This window comes from Drosophila serrata, unplaced genomic scaffold (genome assembly GCF_035046125.1).
Source record: "Drosophila serrata isolate PLE 108 unplaced genomic scaffold, ASM3504612v1 contig_382, whole genome shotgun sequence".
NCBI lineage: Eukaryota > Metazoa > Arthropoda > Insecta > Diptera > Drosophilidae > Drosophila > Drosophila serrata.
Window position 1 is genome coordinate 10,336,544 of NW_028257280.1, and position 22,621 is coordinate 10,359,164.

Genomic DNA, 22,621 nt, shown 5'->3' on the forward strand with positions numbered 1-22,621 from the left:
AACTTTATAAATTTAACTAAAAAATTAATTCGAAATGATAAGATATTGGAATACTATTAATTGATTTATTCGCCGCAAAGGAGAATACTATTAAATGATTTATTCGCCGCAAAGGAGCAAAAGGCACCTCGTTTTGGCACCTCTTAAAGTAGCACAGTTGCTCGTTAACTTAGTTCAGGCTGTATTTTGCATATTAGAAAAAATGAAAGCTTATGATATTTCTTACTAGCTCTAGCCTTCATTATATATTATATACGATAATTATACATAGAAATGTATAGGTTAGGACATCAGTATTAGAAAAACGTAAATGACGTGAAGAAAACGTAATGATCTGACGTAAGGAAAACGCAAAAAACCCCATTGAGTCCGAAGGAAAATAGAAATTTTACGAGTCACTTTTGCTTACGAAATGTATAGCAATAGCTAGGCAATATACATATACATGATGGCGACATCGGGATAATAGACCCAATCCGAATTATATTATAATATAAAAAAGAGGTGCAGAACTTTGTTTATCAACGTAAAGGGACAACATTTCTAATTACTTGATTACAATGGGTGAAAGGGTTCGCTCTAAGTTTTCTGAAACTTTTTTCGTCCGTAATTACGATCTAGTTTTAAAAAAGAAAATTCCCTTACCACTTCGTAAGCCGCGGTTTTCAGTGAACGAGCGCGGCGAAATCGACTTGGGAGTACGGCGATTTCAGCGTAGGCGGATATCGATATTTTTTCACTTTCGCGCACTTGAATGTCTTGGACTTTGTTAAAAGAAATTAACCAAAAACTGGTAAAGGGAGAACAACTAACCCGTCTGATGAATCGAACGCAAATGAACGACTCCTGGAACTTGACAGTGACAGGAAATCGAATGGCACCTTGTAGTTTGTGCCGAAAATCCCAAAAAAAATTTAGTTGGCGGGAAATCGACAAATCGAGGCGCCGTCAAATATCGAATTCAAATTATAGTCGAATTGACGATTTCAGAATATCAATCCTAATACTGTTTATTTTACGAGCTATGTTAAAAAAACACGTATGTACACACTTACTAAATTAAGACAGCAGTCTTTACAAATAATGTATAATTAAGCTGTGATATGTGATTGCACATGGTATTGTCCCCGCGAATGGAAAAAGCGCCGTTCAGCGAATGGCCTGCGACATGTGCAACGGCGTCACCATGAGCGTCAGCTCGGCGTCCTTCAGGTTCGCCCCGCGCAGATTGGCCTCCTGGAGATCGCTGCCGGACAGATTGCATCGTTCTAAATCGGCTCCGGCGAGCACGGCGGCGCGCAAATTACAGTTCTTCATGTTGGCGTTCTTAAGGTTGGCCACTCGCAGGTTCACCCCCGCCATGTTACTGCTTTCAAGACAGGCCCCTTTCAGATTAACACCTTCTAGGTTGGTCCGCACGCCGGTAGGATCCTCGAAATTGCAGCCCCTCAGGTTGGCTCCTTCCTGGAATTTTGTGGATAAGAGTAGTTAGAGATGTTTTATTTGAGCGGGATACCAGAATTTACCATGTTGGCGCAGAGCCCGCGCACCGATACCAGCTGCGCGCACTCAAGGTTGGCGAACTGCAGATCCGCCCGCTCCAGGCAGCAGTAGTTAAGGTTGGTGTGCGACAGATTGCAGTGGGACATGTTGGCGTACTGCGAGACAAAGTTGGAGATTACAGAAGTCAGTTACCAGCTAATTAATACCCACCTTAAAGTTGATGTTGTGAAAGTCTAGCTTTCGCAAGTCGGCTCCGGAAAGATTTACGCCCTGAAACCGAAGCTCCGTAATAACCGATGTCTGAATGATGGCCTTGATGACGTCCATGCGAGTCAACGGCTGATCGCTCTGTGGATCCTCCTGCTGGGCCAGGCGTTCCTCCAAGTGGGTGACCAGTGAATAGATGCCGAAGAAGCGCGCCTCCTCCAGCACGCCTAGCATACTGACGTTAGAATCGCAGACAAACTGGCCGTGCCGCAGGTAGTTGATAATGGGCTCGAAATAGCGAGGACTGCGGTCTATCAGGTAGGCGCCCTGCTCGTCCCGCTCGCTGGGTACCATGTTGCCGTCTTGCATGAACATTCTGGCCAGCATCGAATCCGGCTCCCTGCCCACCAGAGTGTCTATGGTGGTGGCATAAATCTGGCCGCCCACGTTCAATTTCACCCAACGGTTGGGTGCAAAGTTGGTAGCGACGGCCAGTTCCTCTTCTTTGGCCGGCTCGTCCTTGGAGGATGCGCTCTCCCTCGGATCATTGTCCATTTGTCCAGGCTGGAACACCAAATCAAATCGAATCAAAAAAAAAATTTGTTTTTGATTTCGTTTTGTTTTTATCACTGTTGCCAGTTTAGCTTAATTCAGGCTATATCGATTATTTGCAGATAAAAATCTCATAGCGTAAAAATAGCTTATTTTAATATTCATCTAGTATATTAATCGGCTACTTTAATTTTTTTTCCACTAGACCTAGCGTTTTTAATTTGGTCGTCATCGGTGGAGTCGATTTCGATAGGTGGTGTATTATCGACTTCGATAGACGGTCTATTATCGGGATGTGTGTATATGTAAATATATAGAAATTATAAAAAATTAGGCTTCCAAATACAAGATAAACTAGAGTGCTATCGGAGAAATGGCCGCCGCCGAGACAGGTGCAGCAGCCAGCGGCAGTAGGGCGTCCGCGGGGCAGCGCGGTGTCAGCCGCGTTCTTGCCAAGCTGTCGCAATCCTTGGCCGGAGGAGAGTTCTACGAGGCTCACATGATGTACAGGACTTTGTACTTTCGGTATACGGCGCAGAAGCGCTACCAGGACTGCCTGGACCTGCTCTTCGAGGGGGCCCAGCAGCTGATAGACAAGGAGCAGGAGAGCAGCGCGGCCGACCTGTGTCTACTGCTGGTGGATACGCTGGAGAAGCGGGGTCCCCTGGACGAGGGCGACGACAACTTTGTATGGGTGGCCCGCCTGGGAGCCCTAATCCGAAGCCTCAGCGCCGCGACAGTGGAGCGCGAGACTCTGATCGTGAGTTCTGGAACTTTCTAATAGTCCATCATCATATATCAAAGAATTCTCGTTCCAGCAACGGACCATCAAGTGGAGTACGGCGCTGCATGGACAGTACGGCCACCCAGTGCTACACAAGCTGATTGCGCACGTATTCTGGACTGAGGGCAACATCGAGCTGGCCCGCCACCACTACCTGCTCTGTCAGGACGGCAGTCTCTGCGGACGAGTGCTAATCGAGATAAGCCAGAGCAGAGGCTTCCAGGGCGAAGTGGACCTATTTCTGGTGCAAGCCGTGCTGCAACAGTTGTCGCTAAAAGATCGCAAGACCGCCGAGGACACGTTCACCGAGTACACGCGCTACCATGCGAAGCTGCTGCGACACGAGTTTCCCTTCAAGGAGCCACTGGTAAACTTCTTGTACTTCCTGTTCCGTCTCATCGATGTCAAGAGCGTGTCCGGGTTCCGAGCGCTGCGCAAGCTCTACGATCCCTCGCTCAAGCGCGACCTATCGTTCCTGAAGTACGTGGCGAAGATCGGTGTGCTCTACTTTGACGAGCAGCCTGAGGTGACCCACACTGCACCAGGACTGGGAGGGATGTTCGGAGACATATTAAATCGGCTAATGGCGGGCTTTGATGAGGACGACGGGGAGGGAGATCAGGACACGACGCCTGGTCGACAAAGCGCCAGCAACGAATTGGACTAGCATCGAGCAGGGCTCCGTGCAAGGCCGCTCCCCTTAGACGGTGCGTAGCAGCAGAGGATCACTTTTTTCCTTCTGTACTGTACTGTACTGTGTCGTTCAAGGTCGCCAAAGTTTTTAGGCAACAATTCATCGGGCTATTCTTGTTATAATTTTATTGTGCTGTACGCAAAAGTCGCGATAAATCCAATGTAGATTCCAATGTTTCATATGGAAATTAAAAATAACATTTCACAATTTCCCCGTGTCCTGTGGTAGGTTAAATGGTTATTATCAATCTTGCAAGCGATTGCAATGCAATTCTATATTGGTTTTCAGTAGATCACTAAATTTGTCTAGAGCATTTTGAAATATTTTCAGATAGATGGGATAAACCATACCCGGTTTTTAAATCATTGGTTAGTCAACAATAAAATATATTTTTAAAAATGTATTGTCTGCTAACAAGTGTTAGAGAGGACAGCTTAGAATAAACATCGAGGCTGTCATCGGCGCTTCAGCATCTCTAGGTTTGTAGTTCTGCTATCGTTATCGAGCTGGTACGTTGGTATCGATAATTTTGTTGTCACTGTTCCGACTTTTGGGGCTACAAAAATAGAAATAAAGTTAACAATTGCTCAATACAAAAGTCTAAGTAGCAAATACCAAGAGCCTGCGACAACATACGGGAAGCAGAGCTAGAGCAAAGTGAGCGAAGTTGCCAGGCGACATATAGGGCGCGACCCAGTGCAGTCGATTAACATAAATAGTTCATGGTGTGACATTTTTAGCGCATTGAGATGGCTGACAAGGCGCCCCCCGCAGACGCAAAAGAAGGAGCCTCCGCCAACCCGGCAGTTACAGCTGCCCCTGGAGCTGAAGGTGACCACACGACGCTGACTGTGCCACCTGCCATCGTACAAAGCGACGAGCCCGCAGTGCCTGTAACCAAAGTAGCAGCAGCAGCAACAGCCACTGCCCACGCAGACAAAACTGCGACAGATGCTTCAACCTCCACAACAGTGCTGATGGGCGCGGACGCCGGCGAGCCTGAGCGTTGCTGCTGGATCTGCTTCGCCACTGACGAAGACAACCGGCTGGCAGCGTGGGTGAAGCCGTGTCAGTGTCGTGGTACCACCAAGTGGGTGCATCAGAGCTGCCTTTACCGCTGGATCGACGAGAAGACGCAGAAAGGAAACGCGCTGCGTTCCGTATCCTGCCCTCAGTGCCAGACGGAGTACATAATTGTGTTCCCGCAAATGGGAAAGTTTGGCGGCGCCCTGGAGGCGATGGACAACTTAATTAAGCGCCTGAGTCCTTTCCTTGCGGCTGGCTTTTTCGTCGGCTCGCTCTATTGGACAGCCGTAACGTATGGAGCGGTAACGTTTTTACAGGTAAATCAACATTATTCATCAATTCGCGAATTGCCTTCCTAAAAGAATGTATACTTTACAGATTGTTGGTCATGAGAACGGCATGTCCATTATGGAAGCCGGTGATCCTCTGGTGCTCCTGATCGGACTGCCGGCCATTCCAGTCGGACTGGTGCTAGGTCGCTTAATTCGCTGGGAGGACGCACTGCTACGACTAATTCGAAACCGCGGAACTGTGGTGAGGAAGTTCCCATTTGTGAGCCTCATCTATCCGAACCTGTAGGAGTACAGCCCACACTCATAATCGAACCTTATTAAAATCATGTATTCTCTCCAGAAACCAGGAGGATGAACAACAGAGCACTAGTAATCCAGCCACTCCAGCGCTGTCCGACCCCGTTTCGGCCACGCGCGTATTCTGCGGTGCACTTCTCCTGCCCACCATCTCGTCCATTGTAGGGCGGATTCTTTTTGACTCTGTGGACAACACGTTGCACCGCACTTTGCTCGGCGGCCTTACATTTATCACGGTCAAAGGTATCCTCAAGATTTATTTAAAGCAGAAGCAATACGCTAGTCGCAAGAAACGCCGTATCGTGGATTACACGGAGGAGAACATTCGCACTTACATGCACCGCAGCAACACTTCTGCTGGCGCAGCTCGACAGGATCAGCCGGCGCAGAACCAACAGCAGCGTCCAGTGCCACCGACTTTGCGGTTGGACGCCGTGGCAATACGAGAACGTGAACTTAATCGCCAGCCCGGTGATAGTGGTGGAAGTGTTGTTTAGAAGGAGGCGTGTTGCCCATCATTTTATGTAGATCTGTTTTTCTACGATTTATTGTTTTTCTAAGTTGATTCTCTTAACTGTCGCCTTTGGATGCGCAGACAACACAACATCCCCTTTCGGTGTGCTAAAATTTTTTGTAAGGCGTCATCAAGTTAAATTTATTGTTATAAAAGAAAATCTCTATGTTTAATGACCGGGAAATAGACGCCAACTACTAGCCTTTGGCAAACAACCGCCATGTCCCCGCTTAGATATAATATTGAAATAGTATATAATGGATTTATATATGCGTACGCTTCCACACACTTGAATTTATACCTAAATTGTAAATTACGAAGTTGCCTCTGTAAATAAAAGCAAAACCCTCGGCTGTGGGTGAATATAACCATAATATTCCGTTCTCAGTACGGACTCTGTACTCTCTGTGGCCTTAAGCCCTGTGTAATATAGTGCAATTGGCGAGCGCTTTTGATTCGGATGTCCGATTAGATAAGGGCCAACCGTTCGTTCCCGTGTGCCCCCAGAGGTTCGATCGATAGATGGAGAGCTGGCCAAGTGCTAGGTAAGTGAGCGCGGCAAGAAAGTGTGAATAATGTATTTACTCGTAAGCCGACTGAGCTGCTGAGTCACTGCGGCCCAAGATAATGAACCCCAACCGACCTCACATATATGTACATATGTATCTTTTAGTTGTGCCTAGATGTATCTGTAGCTGCATCTGTGCAGTTGCTCTGCCTGATTCATCTCCGTATTTCTTACGAATCACTTTTGTCGCCAGGTTCTCGGCTCGCCACCTATAATGGTAAAGACAAAATATACTGTTAAAGAACTGTCCGAAGTGAATGCTCCAAAAAGCGATCTAATCATTTATAATTGTTAGCAAGTTGTGTTTGTTTTGTCTATTTGCGCTTATCATCGACAGCACATGTACAGGTATATCGCCAGATATCTGTGTGCAGTTGGCAGATACAATAAAATACGGTGAGCAAACATCAGCTTGCCACACTGAATTTCTAATACCCTTTAAGGACTCAAAAGCTGAACTATGCAATTGGTTATTAAACAACACAAACTTGTTGGCGTTATAAACATAAAAAATTATGGAATTCCTAATAGGATTTAGATGTCTTTTAACTTTAAAGTTTATTTATGTTCTGTGTATCGCTTATTTAATCGGGATGGTCGTTATAGTCTATAGGACATCTAATTCAGAGTATCGAAGACGTTAACGAAGTCGGCATAAACCCATACACATTACCTACTGTTCACATAAAGGGGAGTATACAGATACAATACCAATGAACGGTGATGGCGCTTTAGCTTTTGGCCATAATTCGATGAGGCAAGAAAAGGAAACTTAAAAATGAATCTTGATGCTTTTAGGCATTATTACTATTTTTAAACTGTGTCGTATTCTACATATATTAATAAATATATTTCTTGTTAATATACCCTTCCTGGGTATGTACGTTTAGTCAGAAGCTTAAAATGCAGTAAAAGAGTCATTTCCGACCATATAAACCATATATATTATTGATCAGCTTCAACTGCCGAATCGATCTGCCTATGTCCGGTCAAAAGAAATTTTTTTTTCAAAATTTTGAAAATTTTATAAGGGGTTACATCATTAAAATTGTCAACATTTGACAAAAAATTGTTTTTTTTTTTTTTTAATTTTAAAACTTAGTATACTGATTTGTTAGCCCTATAAAAACGAGCACAGAAAAGCATTCCGAATCAAAATAAATGCATTTTTGGTTTAATTATGAAATTTAAAAAATTCGATTTTCTCCATATACATAAGTATAAACATGATTCATTATAAAATTATTATAATTGTATCATGATCGAAAGTATTGAAACAAATATTAAAATATTTCATATAAAATATTAAAATATATTATCGGTTATAATTGTATCCTGTCCGAGAAGCTTCTGTTTAGCCTTATATAGCCGATTTTCTGCCTTGTTCCGGGTGGAAGTTAGCCAGCACTAAGCGGGTGCGGTTGTGTGTGTGGGAGCTGCTGGGCCCACCTGTTTGGACTTTCAGGAGCAATCACACGGTCTGGAGTTGTGAGCTGGGTGATGGGATCTGTGAGCTGTTCATTTCTTGCTGCTTTCTTTCTGCTCCACGGCTGCTCTCTTTGGTCTGTGTTCGTTCTTTGTGACGGCGGAGCGCCGCCTCCGGAGCGAATCCGAAGTAGAGTGGAGTCAGCGGCGACGCCGGCGTCGGGTCGGGCTGTGGTTGGGGCTGTCACTTCGTCACTTGTGTGTGCGACTTCGGTTAATAGCAGCGGCGCTGCGTTACTTGCCCGCAGTCGCAGACCACACGCGCCACGGGAACCATTGAGCGTCAGCGGTAGTACTGGATCTCGGCACCGTCACCTCACCGACAAACCCAAACCCAAACACACGACCAACACACAGACAAAACCGAACCACAAACACTCAAAACACAAACAAAACAAAAGACATCTGGGCCAGTGCAAGTGCGAGTGCCCGGTATCGCCTCCGCCTGGCGTTATCAACGGCAATATCGGAATCGGAAACACCAACGAACACCAGAGCCACAGCGAGCCGTGGACGCATCCAATCGATCCGCTGACGTTGCCGGTAAAGACCCATCTATTCTGCTCCAACTCCACCACCATGGCAGCCGCTCACGAGCCAACGATCCACTATCTGGACAGCGTCCTCAACGAGGAGGAGAAGCGATGCGAGTACAGCCACCAGTGGCGGAACTTCTCCATCTCCCGCTCCGGTCGGTTCAGGTCGAAGAACAAGAAGCGGGACGCGGTGGATGGCAAGCTCTTCGACGCCCACAGTGCCGTAGGATCCACTAAGGAGAACGAAAAGGTGCGGCCCCTACTTGCTCATTTTCATTTTAATTTTTTACTATCGACCCGATCCGATCCATTTGCTATCTGGCAAAAGTCGAGTGTGCGACCCATATTGGGTACGTGATTCGCAGGTGATTTTTTTGTGGGTTATCTATTCACAAAGCCACACACACCTGAACGGGGATCTTCCAGGAAAGTGCACAGTGTAGGAACAATATCGTTAAAGAAATACTTACAAGGGCAAACGGAAGTGCTCGTTAGCCAAACGGAAGTCGACATTGTTGTGATAAGTCAGTCAGCGCAGTATCCAGTCCGTGCCTTATTCTTTCAAGTACTTGGGGACTTATACTATATATGGATATATACGAACGACATTGTTTACAATTTAGAGTCACTTGAGGCGCTGAAAGAAAACGACAAACAGCAAAAAAGTGATGCATCTTTAACTAAAAATCCAAAGGACTAGGAAACTAAAAACGGAAATAGGGAAACTGATCATTTCCACAGCTTTTTCAAGTAACAATTGGCAATACATTTCTATTTTAAGATATTTTCTAATTAATCTTTACTTAAAATTAATAATTGAGTTGCGTAAATCTGGTGAATCACTCTTCCGGCCTTATTTCAACAGTGGTTGTAAATTTATACAAGCCCCTTGTATGCGAATATATAGATGATCTTTATTTTAGTCCGGTCGATTTCATCAGAAAGGCAATTAGTGTAAAATTAAATTGAGTTCCTAAAAAGTGGGGTTCAATAGCCTTGACGAAAGCAATTAGGCAGGGATTTATATATGTGTTTGCCGAAAAGAAAGTTCGCCATTTTGATCAGAACTCTAGTACCTGTCTTGTGTACTTTGCCCTTGGATGAGAGCTCTGCCAAGATTTATATGTAAAGAAAATATAAGTGACGATAAGATTAGATTCTAAAGGGAATTTTTACTTTTTTTTTCGCATTTGAAACGATTTGGTGGGAGTGTAGCTAGCACACATATGTACTAAGTTTGTGGCTTGGAGTACTATCCTTTGGTAGATCTAATTAAGCCACTCAGTAAATTAGGCAATTGTAAAAGGCCAGTATACATTATATGTACATATATGGGTTTTGAAACCACTCCAGACAGAAAGGACCATAAAACCCCATAAAACCCATTCGCTGCGCACGTTTGCTTTTTGTGTTTGTTTTGCCAAAAGGCCTTTTTATCAACAAAACAAGAAAGGCAACGAAATTGCGAACTGCAAGTACAGAAAGTAAACAAAAGCTGGAACAACAACAAAGCAAGATCAATATACTATATATGCACCATATAAGTCTACACGTATACGTGTTGTGCTTTGCATGTTCACCTGAGAACTCGACCCGACCGACCGACAAACACACCTTTCTGGAAACTTTATACCTTTACTGGCGTCTCGGCGACGACGACCCCAGAGAGTGGCTAAAATTCGCCAGAATGTCATATAATACGAGAAGCACATCCCTCCAATTTATATACCTTATGTATAAGTACATACACATGACTACACTCCATGTAGAGGCAAATGCACCCAGGAGTCACGTTAAAAACAGCCCCAATTCAATGGCACGCGAATAAGGTAAATTTGGCAACGCATCAAATTCATGAGGTGCGAAATTGGGGTGTCCAGTCCGAGTTCCAGTCCCAGTCCTCATCCCGGGAGGGTGTGTACTCTCCTCGGAGCGGGCACATTGCGCAACGTAAATGCATTGGCCGATCGATCGATTGATTGCCGGGTTACTTTGTTGTCCAGTCACCAATGCTTCGTTGTCTGTCCATTGAACTTGGGAGAAACGGACGTTCGAGTATTTCGAAGCGGACTTGTTATTTATAGTGGCGAAATCAAAAGTTATTCCCGGAGTTGCTTCAAATGATCTTGTGGTGATGAAAGTTAATATTAAAAAAAACAGGAAATTTTGTAGGTCGATTGATTGGAAATTGCGATTTTAAAGTGAGCTTTTATATATTAATTTGTTATGAAATATTAGGAGCTTTTTAAAGGGGTTTCTTTTAAATATAATCGGTCCGTTCTTCCAAACTTTAATAATTTAGTTCGAAATAATTTAAAAATGCATTGGTATCCCCATAAAACGGGGAAGCTTTATTTGCTGATATTTTGCGATACAATTATCAGTTGGCTAAATCAAGGTGAGTAGATATTTTATGACGGTGATTTATACACGAGCGAATATACATAGGTAAATAACAGAGTTCTGATATCTGTATTTGTTATATCGGCCAATCATATTTATTTTCTTTAATAATAGAGCACGTATTGTGACGTGCATAGTGTTAACGCCAAAGAATAAAGAACCCGGGGGTAGTTAGCTCTTCGACAATCATTATCAGACATCGAAATACGAACAGTCTTATCAATATACTATATGTAAAGAAGAAACCAAAACCTGAATAAAACAACGATTGAAGCAGAGAACCTTCTTTAACATCAAGTCAAGTCTGGCATACACATAGATATATACGAACGACTTGGGGGGAATTATATATAGACCCATAAGTGGCTGTGCACGATGTCAAAAGAGCTTTTCGAATAAATGCGCCGGGTTCTTGATTAAAATCAGGTGCTAAATCATAAAAATGACTTTGGAACATGTCTTCCGATTATTAGTTGTGAGAGTCCGTGATTGCTGATAAGCGCAATCCATTCAGAACCTCCTTTCTCTATCTGAGAACGACTCTAACTTATCTCTTTGTTCTAGGTCTCTGCACGCAGTTCGTCCAGCGCAAAGAACTCCGGCCCAGCAGCGAACACAGGATCGCCGGCGACAACAGGCAGCAACCCAGCGCGAAGTCAGCGTGAAAAGACGGAGAGCTATAAAAGTTTTTACGAAACGAATTTATAGGTAGCTACTGGGGCCTGGACAAGCGCTACGCGTATTCCTTATAAGTATATTCTTATGCATCTATAACTTAGCATGGCGCTTTATTTAATCAGATTGAGAGGTCAAGGGAGAGAGAGAAAGCGAAGGCGGTTGGGAAGGGCTAAGATATAGGGCTTATTGCACTAGTTGCAGGCTATACAGCGCAGGGAAGACGAGAAGCATCTGCTGTAATCGCGGTTTTAAAATTTAGTAAGGCATAGTTTGCACACCCTCACTTTCTCTCTCCGGGCTTATATCGATTGTACTTAAGTAAAATTGTTAGTTATAAATTATTATCTCCAGCATGCTAGCTCGCTTATGTTAGATTGTAAAGTATTAAAACGTGATAACTGCACTAAATTATATGCATACTTTAAGTTTACAGCTACGTTATTGTACGTCTTACATTAGTCAAAGTGATTACATATTTGAATCTGACCAATAAAGAACGAGGTTCGATTTAAGAGTCGTTTTTTAATTGTTACTTTAACACAGTCGTAAATCACGAGGCATTGTCCTCGTCGGCTCCGCGCTGCTGAGTTGATGGAGCTCTGATGTAGCTAACGTCTAGTACACAAAACTTGGCCCGACACATCGGGCAGGTGCACTTTTGCTCCAGCCACACTTCGCGATCTACGTCGGTCTGGCGGGCGGCAAACCACCGCGCCAGGCACTCCACACACCACATGGGTCGGCAGTAGCAGTTGGAACAGCACGCTCCTTCTGCGAGCGGAGCACCGCTGCGGTCCAGGTCGGCGCACTGCTTGTGGATCTTGGTGTTAGGTTCATTCAGCATGCAAGCGAAGCACTTCTCAGTGGTCACTTCCGCCTGAAAGATGGGATTCAGAGCGACTTGCGCCTTGAACACGTCCACGAAACGGTCGATGACGTTGCGGTGAAACTGAATGTTCGAAGGTATGGCAATGGGGCGCCGAACGCGATCCTCCAGGTTCCTGAACTCCAAGGCGTTAATTCGTATGTGAAAGTCAGCAACGCCTTGCCTCATTGGGCGCACGATAATGCTGATCATCTGCAGCGTGTCGTTCTGGTCGTGATGCGAAATGTTATATGTCTCCGCCTGCGGAAGGACATAAGTTCAGAAAAGTTTCTTGGCTAACGAGAATCGTGATTAACTGACCTTGGCCACGCTTAGCGCCGTGTTGCTCTGGTGGGCAAAGTGGACATTGTACATTGTGGTCTTGATTATCCAGTTCTCCGTTGCAATCACGGTGCTGATGGAGTTTAGCTTCTTCTTGTAAATTTCCGGCCGCCGAAACTCGTTGCCAATGTCGCTGGCCACGGCACTGTAGCTGCCGGGCGAGTTCGAGTACTTGGCGAGCGCCTTATTTATCGGATGCCGGCGCCAGTTCTGCTGATGCCAGTTAAAGATGAGCGCAGGCACAGCCATCACCGCCAGTACGCTGAAGCGCTGGGCGGTCTTCCAGGTGAGCGTCTTGAAAGCCACCGCCTCCTGTGGCATCGGGAAATCTGGGTCGAGGTCGGAATCCTCTAGCGGCTCTTGCGTTGCAAACACAGAGAACTTCAGTCTGTGGATCAGGAAATAGGAGAACGGCAGACAGGAGTGCACGAACAGATTGAGCGATGTGCGGCGCAGGTGGTAGCCCACAAAGTCCAAATATTCCTCCCCCAGGAAGCGGGCAAACAACTGCTCGATGGTGAAGCCCAGGCGCTGGAACTCCTCTGGGGGGTAAATGATGACCATGCAGAGCAGGAAGTAGAACAGATTAAAGAGCAGTTCCGACTCGTCCATGTTTTGAATAATTTTGACTGTTTTAGGGAGCACAAGCTGGTTGAGGATTTTATTCTAAATCTGGGTTAACTACGACAACAAATACTCTATATTCGCTGTTGTTATTCTTATTGTTGTTGTTGATGTGTCGTTTCAGGGCTGCCGCAGTCCGCTTGCAGACTATCGATAGGCTTATCCAGAACTAGTTATACTTCAGCCCTGCGGCAGACAGTGTTGGAAATTTAACGAATTAAATTTGAATTGATTTCTTCGGTTTTAGTATTCTCATTAAAAATTAAATTGCAAACTTATTTTTTTTACCGTTGTTTATAAAATAGGTTAAGTGTGCCTAAGTAAATAATACATGATTTATATATTTTAACATTAAATCAAGAATTTTTTATGCAGACAAATTTGTAAGCCAACAATTTTTGGTTCTAGGTTAAGCCAGGATTAAAAAGTAATAAACATCCAGCACACAAAGTCAATAAAGCCCATTTTCTCGTTTAGTATATTTATACTTGAAAAACAATGCGTACTTTGTAAAAGATACAAAATTTGTTACAATCGGTTATTTGGTTACACACATATGGCCTTCTCGAAACGGAAATATTTGATATTGCCGCCACTTGTCATGGACTCTGGGTCAGTAGTTTGATATGGACAACGAAACAATAGTGGTATGTCGAAAGCTTGCCCCGAATCTTAGATTCTACTTGGACCTTACACAGTATGCATAATATATAACAAGGTCCGCATTTAGAGGAGGCCGATGTCGTCGGCGTCGGTTAACATATAAATACACGCAGGTAGTACAAACATAACTTAGGCTAATATGGTTAACGGAATGGAATGTCTGTCTTGTCTGCTCCATGGACGGGCTTGTCGTCACTTTCCCTAGTGCTGCAGCTCGCTCAAAATTGGAATGTTACCGGCGTAATCGTCATTTGAGGCTGAGCTAGAGTCGTTAGTTAGCTCGAAGCTGTTATCACCGCTGGTGCCAGTGACCGTTGTCAGGCTGGAGTCATTGTTGGAGTTCGGTTGCTCCGAGTTGCTCATGTTTGGCAGAGATACATCCGCAAAATCGCCCTCTCCATCCACTTCGTCGTCATCGTCCTCCTCATCGTTACTCAAGCTGCTCGAGCTGCTACTGCTGTCCGGATGCGGGGCCTCGCCGTTGTCAGTATTCAGATTTAGAGCGCTTATCATTGGCAAATTGTTCGAGCTTGCCGCGGCGCTTGATGCAGTTGCGGTTCTACCCGTAGCATCATGGGCGGGCGATCTTATCTCGGCGGAGTTATCAATCAGCAGCGTGATGCGCGGTATGTTTGGCGGCTCCGTGGAACTGGCTCGGGTGCTTGGGTTCCCCAGTGAAGTGGACGCCGTTGTCATCGAAGTTGACGAGTTGGCAATGAGTATGGACAGGTTGGGAATGTTCTGTGGACGCGGCTGCTGCTCCTCGATTTTTTCGCTGGGATTGAGAATTGTCAGATTGGGGATGTTGGGGACGGTCGCCGAAGAAGTGGCTGTCCCTGTGCTCGCTGCATTTCTTGAACTCGCACTGTCCCTTAGCAGGCGGGAGGCACGAGGCGGGGCAATGGGCGGAACGTTTTCGGATAGCTGCGGCACGCTTTTATCCTGCGTAACCATGTGCTTGTCGAAATTGTCCAGATTCAACCCCACACTGCCCTGGGCATTCAAGGTGGCAGTGTTCGGTTGCTGGTAACCCAGTCCCTCGTTGTCCACGTCCATTTCTTCCTCTAGCAGTTCTGACAGGTCGAGGCTTATAGGAGCTGCGGGGCCGTCGGCTGGGCGATCGGGCGTGGGTTCTAGGGAAATACCAAAGAAATATAAACAAATAAGGCTAATAAATATAAATGACTCACCACTTAGAAAGTCCAGCGCCACAAAGTCGGCCGCACTGAAGAGCTCAGCCTGCACCAGTAACTGGAGCAGCACGCCCACCGTGGGCCGTTCGTGCAGCTTGCCTGAGGTCTTCCACTCGTCAATCATCATCTGAGACTTGCTTTGGTCAGGCGGCAGCCTGTTCGCGGCCTCGTCAATCTGGCACACGTCCTGCGCCGTATACTTAAATCCGTTTCTGACCGCCGCCGAAAAGTTAAGACCGCCGGCAGCGCTGCAAGTCTGCACGTCCAGGCCCTTGGGGATGATCGACATTAGCTTGCGCCAGCAAGCATTCTCGTCCAGGATCTTGGCAAGCCGGTATATGTCGTTGTCCTCGACGCGACGCAGCTCCGTGCTACGCGAATACTTCGAGGCGGAGCGTATGGAGACGCTGCTCCCATTGCCGTGCACGCCCATTCCGCACCCATTCCAGCCGTTCGCCTTGGCCATGGTACTAACCTCGCTGCCGGTTCTGTTTGCAGGTGGGCGTGTGTGGCTTGGACGCGTCGCGATGTCTTCTTTCCAGATGGATGTGCGTTATAAAACCATGTTAAAAACATATATTTTTGCTCAATTTTGCTTTTGTAAGCTTCGCTCCAGTGTGGCCATGGCTAGAGCGCCAAAAAAGCCAAAATGCCAAGTTCAGAAAAAATACCGATGTCCAATATACTGAGAGCATAAATGTATCACTGAAAGTACCGTTAGCATATTAATATTATTATTATTTCTTTAATAGCCATTTAATGTATTCTCCTATTGTATTATTAATAATAACTACGCTGTTTTATTCCAGATACCAGACATTCTTTAAAGACTTTCCTTCAAATGCTTTAAAACTTCTAAACCTTAATTTATTCTCATAGAAAATTCGCTTAGATTGTATAGCAATGTTTTGCAAATCTAATCTTGATTTTATTATTATTATTATTATTATTTATTTTATAATTCCTTCCTAATTTCCAATATGCCAGAATTTAAAAAACAAAAAATGTTAATATAATAAACGACTACCAACAAGTACGAAAAATTACACTTAAAATTTAAATACTTCGAAAGGTATACATTTGATTTTAGAAAATCTGTAGAATGGACGGAATGTCATTTATAGGACATTAGACATTTACAAAAAGGACAATTATTATTTTTCTGGAAAATTCGCTCAGACTGTAGAGCAATGTTTTGCAAATCTAATCTTGGTTTTATTGTTTTTTATTTTATAGTTTCTTCTTAGTTTTCAATAACTCCATTTGGGGATGCGAGGATCTCAGAAACCAAAAATATAAATATAATCAACGTCTCCCAACAAGGACCAAAAACTACACTTAAAATTTAAATACTTGGAAAGATATAAATTTTATTTTAGAAAATCTGTAGAATGGACGGAATGACATTTACAGGAAATTAGAAGTTTACGAAAAGGACGAATACAAAGTAAAAATAATACATATATCTGAAACCTGATATAATCTTACTCTAATACAGATTCTTCGCAGTTAATTCAGGAAATATGTTCAAAAAATATCTGTAACTGTTTTCGAATTTCTCGCAGGGCTACTTACGCTAATATAAGGTCACTTTTCTTCAGTTTTTGTAAATATGTATGTCGTATGATGTAAAACCTATCATTTCTTGTGTGCATTAATAATCCTAAGTCAATTCAATTGATTACTTTCGGCTTCAAAGTAATTATGGAATGCTTCTTGACCTGTTTGTATATATTCTTAACGAGACTCTTGTTTCTGTATAAGTTTGGAGACTGTGCGCTACTTATGCTCCTGGACGGGTGTTCGTATTCCTTACTGTCTAGGCTTACGCATCTCGATTTGTGCTACGTTCAGTGGTTTATATAGAAAAAGGTGGTAATGAGTAGCAGTGTGCTTAAGATTAGCGCCGTGTTTATGTTGTGGCCGTGGCGCGTATTCGCAGCATTGCGCGTCGTCTTGCCCATTTGGAAGCGTAGCGTAGGGCTGGACATCCGGCCATCTCCGCCGTTGCTGTAGGCGAGAACTCGCATATTGTAGCTCTTGCCGGGAGTCAGGGTATTGATGTAAGACTCCAGCTTCTGTCCGATTGGCACGATGGTATTGTTGGCAGTGATCATGTTCTGATCCGTCTCCCAAATGCGAACCTAAACATGATGATGAGACATTAATGGTTTATGTTTGCGGCAGAAATGCCAATGGACTTACCTTGTAACCCTCGATGGGTTCCTCGTCCTGCGATGGGGAAACGTATCGCCATACAACCCGCACCGTAGACGGGTTTATTCCATACACGTGAACTGAGGAAGGCGGCTTCTGCGGTGCCTTACGGTATGTGCGCTCTAAAATGAAATGTATATAAATTATTTATTCCAGTAACGAATAATTTAATTCTAAACAGACCTTCGAAACGTTCGCTTTCGGGGCCCTCTCCCGCCGCATTATAGGCCATGACCTTCACAAAGTAGTAAGTATCCGGCTGCAAACCAACGATCAGTGCCCAGTTTCTCGTCGTACGCGAAAGATAGTATACGGAGTCTTCCTCCTGGTGAGTGGTCTTCCAGTACTTCAACTAAATCGGAACAGTTAGGACCAGCGGTTTGGATATGTATATACCTAATAGCTTACCCTGTGGCCAATGAGCTTGCCACGAATATTCTCGCGGGACATGTCAATCGGTTGCCAGGTGACGTTAAAGCAAGTGGAGTTAAAGGCGAGCGCGAAGGGCTTCTGTGGTGCCACCTGCGGCATGTCCTCCGCGGAGTGGATGACAGCGACGGCGCTCTCAGGTCCTTTGCCGACGTTGTTGATAGCCTGCACCTTGACCTCGTACTGGGTGTAGTAGTTGTTAAGGGGAATATTGACCACAGCCACGCCCATGTGATCCTGTTTCTTGATCTCGTCAGAAGCCCATTCCAGGGCTCCCTTGAGCTTCCAGAACACTTTGTAGTGTATGCCGTGGCTATGCTGCTCTTGGGGCAGTAACGGGTCCCAGGTGATGGTCAGGTCGCCGATCTTGCCGCCACCACCACCGACGTTCCGTGGGGCTATATACGGTTTGTCTTCGTAGGTGCTGTATATGGGCGATGGAGCGGAAGGGGTGCCAATGCCCAGGTCATTAACGGCCGTCACACTGAACTCGTAGGCCGACCAGGGCGTTAGGTTGATCACCTCGGCTTGCTGGCGCGACGTGTAGCGATCCACCTCGCGCGCCTGCACATGCGTCGACACATTTACCCAGGTGCGGTTCCAGTTGGTGCGTCCCAGGATATTGTAGTAGCGAATGGCGCGGCCGTTGTTCGCCCCGTCCACCCACTCGATGATTGCCTTCGTTTTGCTGATCTGAATGACCTGAACACCGCCTGGGGCTCCGGGTGCTCCCTCAATGACCACGGTGGTCTTGCTGGTGATCTCGTTGACAGCCGACTTGACGACGCATTCGTAGTCTCCAGCATCCCGCATGGTGGTGTTGTGTACTGTCAAACTGTTCCAGTCCACAATCTAGAACGAGGATCTTGAGATCTCACAAAAAGTTTCGTGAAGGAAAATGTTTAAAATGCACTCACAATTCGTCCTGTGCCGTCATGGTTGTTCTTCAGAACTTCGCCATTCTGCTTCCACACGTAGGCAATATCCAGCAATGGGTCGAAAGCAGCTTCACAGTGGAGGTAGATTAGGTCGTGCTCCTTGGTCACAATCCGCTGCGGTGGTGTTTGCATAAAGCGAATCTCCTCTGCAAATGTTTTAATTTATGAGTTAACAATAAATCGATGAAAAGAAAATGAATTCGTACGCAAAACAATAACGCGGGCATGAGACTCATCCGTGCCGGCCTGGTTTGAGGCTATGCAGGTGTAGACGCCTTCGTCGTCCCGCGATGTTGGCGCAATGGTCAGTGTGCCGCTGGGCAGGATGCGTCGATGGCCACCTGAACCTAAGACCTGGCCATCCTTCTTCCATTGGAATTTAGGGCGTGGAGCGGCTTCGGGGTTGCAAACGATAGTGGTATTGCCATTGTAGACAGCATAGACCTCGGCCTCCAGGGGATGCTTCTTGAAGGACGGCTTCATGGAGAGTACTCGGAGTTGTGCCGAAGAGAATGATGTCTTCAGCTGATTTTGGGCTCCACACTGATACATTCCCTCGTCCTTATCCTTCTCCAAAAACTTGATTGTCAGCACATTGTCCTGAATGATATACCGGTCACGATTGATGTTCAGCGGGTCGAGGCGCTCGGCATTTTTGTACCACGTATAGTTCGCGTCCGGAATTGCAAAAGCCTCGCATATAAAGGTCACGTCGCTGTTGTAGTCCTTGATCATGTCCTTCAACGGAATGGTAAACTCGGGACGCATTTGGATGTTGATGTAGATGCTCTTCGTCAGCGTCTTGCGGGGATTGGTGATCGTGCAGGTGTACTCTCCGTTGTCGTTCGTCGTCGCATTCTGGATAATCAAAACGCGGCCGTAGTTTATCGTGTAGGCGTTGCGTTGCAGCGGCTGGTTCTGGCGGGTCCAGTTGTAGGCTGGAATGGGATAGCCGAAGGCCATGCATTCTAGTCGGATCTCATCGCCGGCCACCGGCGCCTCTGGGAAGACCTTGGGGAAGGTATTGGCGAATATCAACGCCTGGTAGTTGCTATTTGGCGTAACGCGCAGCGGGAAAAATGGTCCATTGCGGCCGGTGTCCGACACCAGAGTTTGCACAGTACATGAATAGTTGGCGCGGTCCACAGTTTCGATGAAGGAGAAGTAGAGGGCGCCGTCCCGGGAGACAAACACACGCTGGTCCTCCTCAACAAAGTTGGGGAAGTAGTCGCGAGCCCAGTAGTAGCGAACGTCGGGATAATGCTGTGGCGGGTCGCAGAATATCGATTTGCCCCAGTTCATCTCGCTCGTCTCGGCAGATCTTTTCAGGTTGAACTCCATTATAAAGCCAAAGTTGAGGTGCGCACTCTCGGACCGAACGCGGCCGAACTTGTTCTCCGCCACGCAATGATAGGCTCCCTGGTCGAGAGCTTGCTTCGGCTCGTAGATGATCAGGTTGCCGCCTGATATTGTATATCGGTCCTGAGCCAATGGATCGATCTTCTGGTACTCAAGCGTGTCGTTGACATAGACCTCCCGGTACCACACGTACGAAGGTGTGGGAAAGCCGCCGGCTAAGCAGCTCAGGGACACATCGTTGATCAATCGGTTTTTGTTAACATCGAAGGTCGTGTCGTTTGGCTGTTTGACGAAGTAGGGACCCCGTGGAATGCGCTCCATATCACGGATGTCGAGCCCGTAGTGGTAGGGACGCTTGTCGTCCAGCTTGATGTTGACGTTGTCCGGACTGTAAAGCACCTTCGACTCGCAGATGAACAGGTTCAGTTCGATCTCGTAGGCCGGCATGAACATCCAGCGATCCCGTTTCTTGGAGTAAGCATATACCACTCGATCCCGGATGTAGCCATTGTCTCCGTACGGCTGATTGGGGCCTAGAGAGAATATTTAGAGGATTACTATGTATATTACCAGTTGAAGTTGGATTTGCATACCAATAAAGCCCCTCAAGTTGTTCTGATTGCGCTGATTTAAGGTGCCTGGCAGCGAGTTATAAAACGGATTCAGGTTGTTGAAGCTATTCCTGTTGTTTAGGTCGTTCTGCACCAGGAACCTGTTGTCGTGCAGGTCCTCGTTTTCCAATGGAACGTTTTCATCCATGGAGAACGAGTCCTCGATTTGCACCAGCTGGGTATTGTCATCATTGACCCAGTTCTGCGGACCCGTCTGTCTAGCCGAGATGAAGAATCGGTTCTGCCGATGGTTCTGCAAAATGAGATTTTTGAGGATGAAGGAGTGCTTCTCCACGTTGTCGACGTTTATCAGGTCGGCAGTGTAGGCCTTGCAGATCTTCTTTGCTTCCGCCCAGTTGCGCTTGGGGGAGCGGATGAAGCGATAGCAGCTCTGCCTAAATGAGACCCAGTGTTCGGGGCAGAAGTTTTCCTCATCGGTGTACATGTCGCGGTAATTAACACCCGACGCTCCACTAATGGTGTTCCGGTGAAAGGGGTCGTACTGGGGTCCCAGGCCGCCCAAACCGCCGCCTAGGCTGTTCCCGGGTCCGCCCACATTGCTGCTAAGGCCCCCACCGTTGTTGTATCCTCCCACTCCAACGCCGCTGAGACCGCCCACTCCACCTCCGCCGCCCAATGGCCGGTTGCCGTCGTAGTAGCCGTTATAGGTGTTGGGGTTCTGTCCATCCAGCAGAGGATTGTCGAACTGGTTAGTGTCCTGGTTCGGCTGCTGGCCAGTGTACAGCGGATTGTATCGCGGTGAGTAGTCCTTGTTGTAGCTGGGCTGGTAGCTCTGCTGTGGCTGCTGCCCTGGCTGCCCCAGTTGTGCGTCCAATTGGCTCGCAGGCAGGTCTCCGGGCAACTGGGCCGTTGCCAGACCAAATAAACAGAGCGCTAGCACTGCTAATCTTCTAGTAGGTGACATGCCTACGCTGTCTCGATTCCGATTCCGAGATGGGTGGAACTGCTCCAGATGGCTTTTTGCAGCAGACTAAAGGCACATTTTGCTCGCGGCGTGGCTGGATCTGCAAGCACCGAAGAAATCAGTAAATAATATTGTTTATTTACCCCACACTAATGGCATAAACAATAGATTAGTAAACAAATCCGATGATCGTTCGCTCGGTGTTAGTGCATTACGTGTCTGTGTGCTGGTGTGTGTGCGTGTGCTTAGGCGTGGTCGTAAGCCCCGATGGAGTCGCAACTATAAGTCATACTTCTCAATATTCTTTTAAATAATAATGGTGCTAGTTTATTGCTAGCTGCACTCCACAACTAATTCAAAGCAATAAGAGTCTTTAAATGGCGGCGCCGCCCCTTCCTAATTTAAGTCGCGCTTAGTCCACAAAAAAACCACACCTTAATTGTTTGCTCCGCCACAAAAACTCAGGCTTAAATCACGCGCGTCGATATGCTGCTGCTGGCACAACGGTACTAACACTTCTACTAACCAATGGAAATTAATTAATTCAACTAAACTGCCTTAAATAATAGTTTAATTATAGTTTAATTAAATAAAAACAAAATCCAGCTTAAGCCAGGATGACGAGACGATTACGATGACGATAGAAAAAATACCTGCATCAACTGTGAGTATACAACTCTGCTAGCTATCGATGCTTAATATCAATAGTTATCGCTCACGTTGTTATTCACACCCGATTCCAGTTGGAATTTAAAAAATCCGACTTAAGCCAGAGTGACGAGACTATAGACTATAACATTAACGATAGAAACATACCTGCATCAACTGTTATAAGCTTTCATAAAAAGGTGAGAAAATTCAAATAAGTCGCATATAAACTGTTATAAGTTATACTAAACGGTGGATGACTTAGAT

General features: G+C 45.9%; 7 protein-coding genes across 11 annotated transcripts; 3 read left to right on the plus strand and 4 right to left on the minus strand.

The window, feature by feature from the left end:
* Nucleotides 1-984: 984 nt before the first annotated feature.
* On the minus strand, nt 985-2,369 carry LOC110176445 (BTB/POZ domain-containing protein KCTD9). The gene is made up of 3 exons (XM_020942794.2): nt 1,714-2,369; nt 1,527-1,658; nt 985-1,464 (listed from the first exon to the last, which is right to left on the minus strand). Exons 1-3 carry the CDS (start codon nt 2,263-2,265, stop codon nt 1,150-1,152), a joined length of 999 nt encoding a protein of 332 aa, XP_020798453.2. The 5' UTR covers nt 2,266-2,369; the 3' UTR covers nt 985-1,149.
* A 72-nt stretch (nt 2,370-2,441) lies between these two features.
* Nucleotides 2,442-3,947, plus strand: LOC110176470 (Golgi to ER traffic protein 4 homolog). The gene is made up of 2 exons (XM_020942830.2): nt 2,442-3,022; nt 3,081-3,947. Exons 1-2 carry the CDS (start codon nt 2,636-2,638, stop codon nt 3,711-3,713), a joined length of 1,020 nt encoding a protein of 339 aa, XP_020798489.1. The 5' UTR covers nt 2,442-2,635; the 3' UTR covers nt 3,714-3,947.
* Nucleotides 3,948-4,134: 187 nt separating this feature from the next.
* On the plus strand, nt 4,135-6,244 carry LOC110176469 (E3 ubiquitin-protein ligase MARCHF5). Of its 3 annotated transcripts, none has more exons than XM_020942829.2 (4): nt 4,175-4,397; nt 4,460-5,083; nt 5,145-5,341; nt 5,400-6,244. In XM_020942829.2, exons 2-4 carry the CDS (start codon nt 4,490-4,492, stop codon nt 5,851-5,853), a joined length of 1,245 nt encoding a protein of 414 aa, XP_020798488.1. In that variant the 5' UTR covers nt 4,175-4,397; nt 4,460-4,489; the 3' UTR covers nt 5,854-6,244. The 3 variants fall into 3 exon arrangements, with proteins under 3 accessions (XP_086696288.1, XP_020798488.1, XP_020798487.1); XM_020942828.2 differs by having other exon boundaries at nt 4,177-4,397; nt 4,481-5,083; XM_086840162.1 differs by having other exon boundaries at nt 4,135-5,083.
* A 351-nt stretch (nt 6,245-6,595) lies between these two features.
* Nucleotides 6,596-12,052, plus strand: LOC110176405 (uncharacterized). Its single transcript, XM_020942744.2, has 2 exons — nt 6,596-8,709; nt 11,427-12,052. Exons 1-2 carry the CDS (start codon nt 7,939-7,941, stop codon nt 11,568-11,570), a joined length of 915 nt encoding a protein of 304 aa, XP_020798403.2. The 5' UTR covers nt 6,596-7,938; the 3' UTR covers nt 11,571-12,052.
* Nucleotides 11,632-13,483, minus strand: LOC110176404 (E3 ubiquitin-protein ligase TM129). The gene is made up of 2 exons (XM_020942743.2): nt 12,727-13,483; nt 11,632-12,666 (listed from the first exon to the last, which is right to left on the minus strand). Exons 1-2 carry the CDS (start codon nt 13,357-13,359, stop codon nt 12,091-12,093), a joined length of 1,209 nt encoding a protein of 402 aa, XP_020798402.1. The 5' UTR covers nt 13,360-13,483; the 3' UTR covers nt 11,632-12,090.
* A 348-nt stretch (nt 13,484-13,831) lies between these two features.
* On the minus strand, nt 13,832-15,932 carry tub (interleukin 1 receptor associated kinase 4 tube). Its single transcript, XM_020942742.2, has 2 exons — nt 15,225-15,932; nt 13,832-15,167 (listed from the first exon to the last, which is right to left on the minus strand). The coding sequence occupies exons 1-2, from the start codon at nt 15,691-15,693 to the stop codon at nt 14,236-14,238; spliced, it is 1,401 nt and encodes a 466-aa protein (XP_020798401.2). The 5' UTR covers nt 15,694-15,932; the 3' UTR covers nt 13,832-14,235.
* Nucleotides 15,933-16,571: 639 nt separating this feature from the next.
* Cont (Contactin) lies at nt 16,572-22,408 on the minus strand. Of its 3 annotated transcripts, none has more exons than XM_086840164.1 (8): nt 22,360-22,408; nt 20,764-21,806; nt 19,018-20,703; nt 18,791-18,957; nt 17,853-18,725; nt 17,628-17,796; nt 17,433-17,566; nt 16,572-17,371 (listed from the first exon to the last, which is right to left on the minus strand). In XM_086840164.1, the coding sequence occupies exons 2-8, from the start codon at nt 21,704-21,706 to the stop codon at nt 17,078-17,080; spliced, it is 4,266 nt and encodes a 1,421-aa protein (XP_086696290.1). In that variant the 5' UTR covers nt 21,707-21,806; nt 22,360-22,408; the 3' UTR covers nt 16,572-17,077. The 3 variants fall into 3 exon arrangements, with proteins under 3 accessions (XP_086696290.1, XP_020798467.2, XP_086696289.1); XM_020942808.2 differs by having other exon boundaries at nt 22,141-22,372; XM_086840163.1 differs by lacking the exon at nt 22,360-22,408 and adding an exon at nt 22,233-22,356.
* Nucleotides 22,409-22,621: the final 213 nt, after the last annotated feature.

Excerpts from the sequence above, each read along its gene's own strand:
- LOC110176445 (XM_020942794.2), bottom strand. The coding sequence starts at position 2,265 with ATGGACAATGATCCGAGGGAGAGCGCATCCTCCAAGGACGAGCCGGCC. Across the intron at positions 1,659-1,713 it reads TTCACAACATCAACTTTAAG|TACGCCAACATGTCCCACTG; the intron begins GTGGGTATTAAT and ends TTTGTCTCGCAG. Across the intron at positions 1,465-1,526 it reads GCGGGCTCTGCGCCAACATG|GAAGGAGCCAACCTGAGGGG; the intron begins GTAAATTCTGGT and ends ACAAAATTCCAG.
- LOC110176470 (XM_020942830.2), top strand. The coding sequence starts at position 2,636 with ATGGCCGCCGCCGAGACAGGTGCAGCAGCCAGCGGCAGTAGGGCGTCC. Across the intron at positions 3,023-3,080 it reads TGGAGCGCGAGACTCTGATC|CAACGGACCATCAAGTGGAG; the intron begins GTGAGTTCTGGA and ends TTCTCGTTCCAG.
- LOC110176469 (XM_086840162.1), top strand. The coding sequence starts at position 4,490 with ATGGCTGACAAGGCGCCCCCCGCAGACGCAAAAGAAGGAGCCTCCGCC. Across the intron at positions 5,084-5,144 it reads GAGCGGTAACGTTTTTACAG|ATTGTTGGTCATGAGAACGG; the intron begins GTAAATCAACAT and ends TATACTTTACAG. Across the intron at positions 5,342-5,399 it reads AGCCTCATCTATCCGAACCT|AAACCAGGAGGATGAACAAC; the intron begins GTAGGAGTACAG and ends TATTCTCTCCAG.
- LOC110176405 (XM_020942744.2), top strand. The coding sequence starts at position 7,939 with ATGGGATCTGTGAGCTGTTCATTTCTTGCTGCTTTCTTTCTGCTCCAC. Across the intron at positions 8,710-11,426 it reads CCACTAAGGAGAACGAAAAG|GTCTCTGCACGCAGTTCGTC; the intron begins GTGCGGCCCCTA and ends TCTTTGTTCTAG.
- LOC110176404 (XM_020942743.2), bottom strand. The coding sequence starts at position 13,359 with ATGGACGAGTCGGAACTGCTCTTTAATCTGTTCTACTTCCTGCTCTGC. Across the intron at positions 12,667-12,726 it reads CGGCGCTAAGCGTGGCCAAG|GCGGAGACATATAACATTTC; the intron begins GTCAGTTAATCA and ends GTCCTTCCGCAG.
- tub (XM_020942742.2), bottom strand. The coding sequence starts at position 15,693 with ATGGCCAAGGCGAACGGCTGGAATGGGTGCGGAATGGGCGTGCACGGC. Across the intron at positions 15,168-15,224 it reads GGCGCTGGACTTTCTAAGTG|AACCCACGCCCGATCGCCCA; the intron begins GTGAGTCATTTA and ends GTATTTCCCTAG.
- Cont (XM_086840164.1), bottom strand. The coding sequence starts at position 21,706 with ATGTCACCTACTAGAAGATTAGCAGTGCTAGCGCTCTGTTTATTTGGT. Across the intron at positions 18,726-18,790 it reads ATGACGGCACAGGACGAATT|ATTGTGGACTGGAACAGTTT; the intron begins GTGAGTGCATTT and ends TCCTCGTTCTAG. Across the intron at positions 17,797-17,852 it reads GCAAGCTCATTGGCCACAGG|TTGAAGTACTGGAAGACCAC; the intron begins GTAAGCTATTAG and ends GTTCCGATTTAG.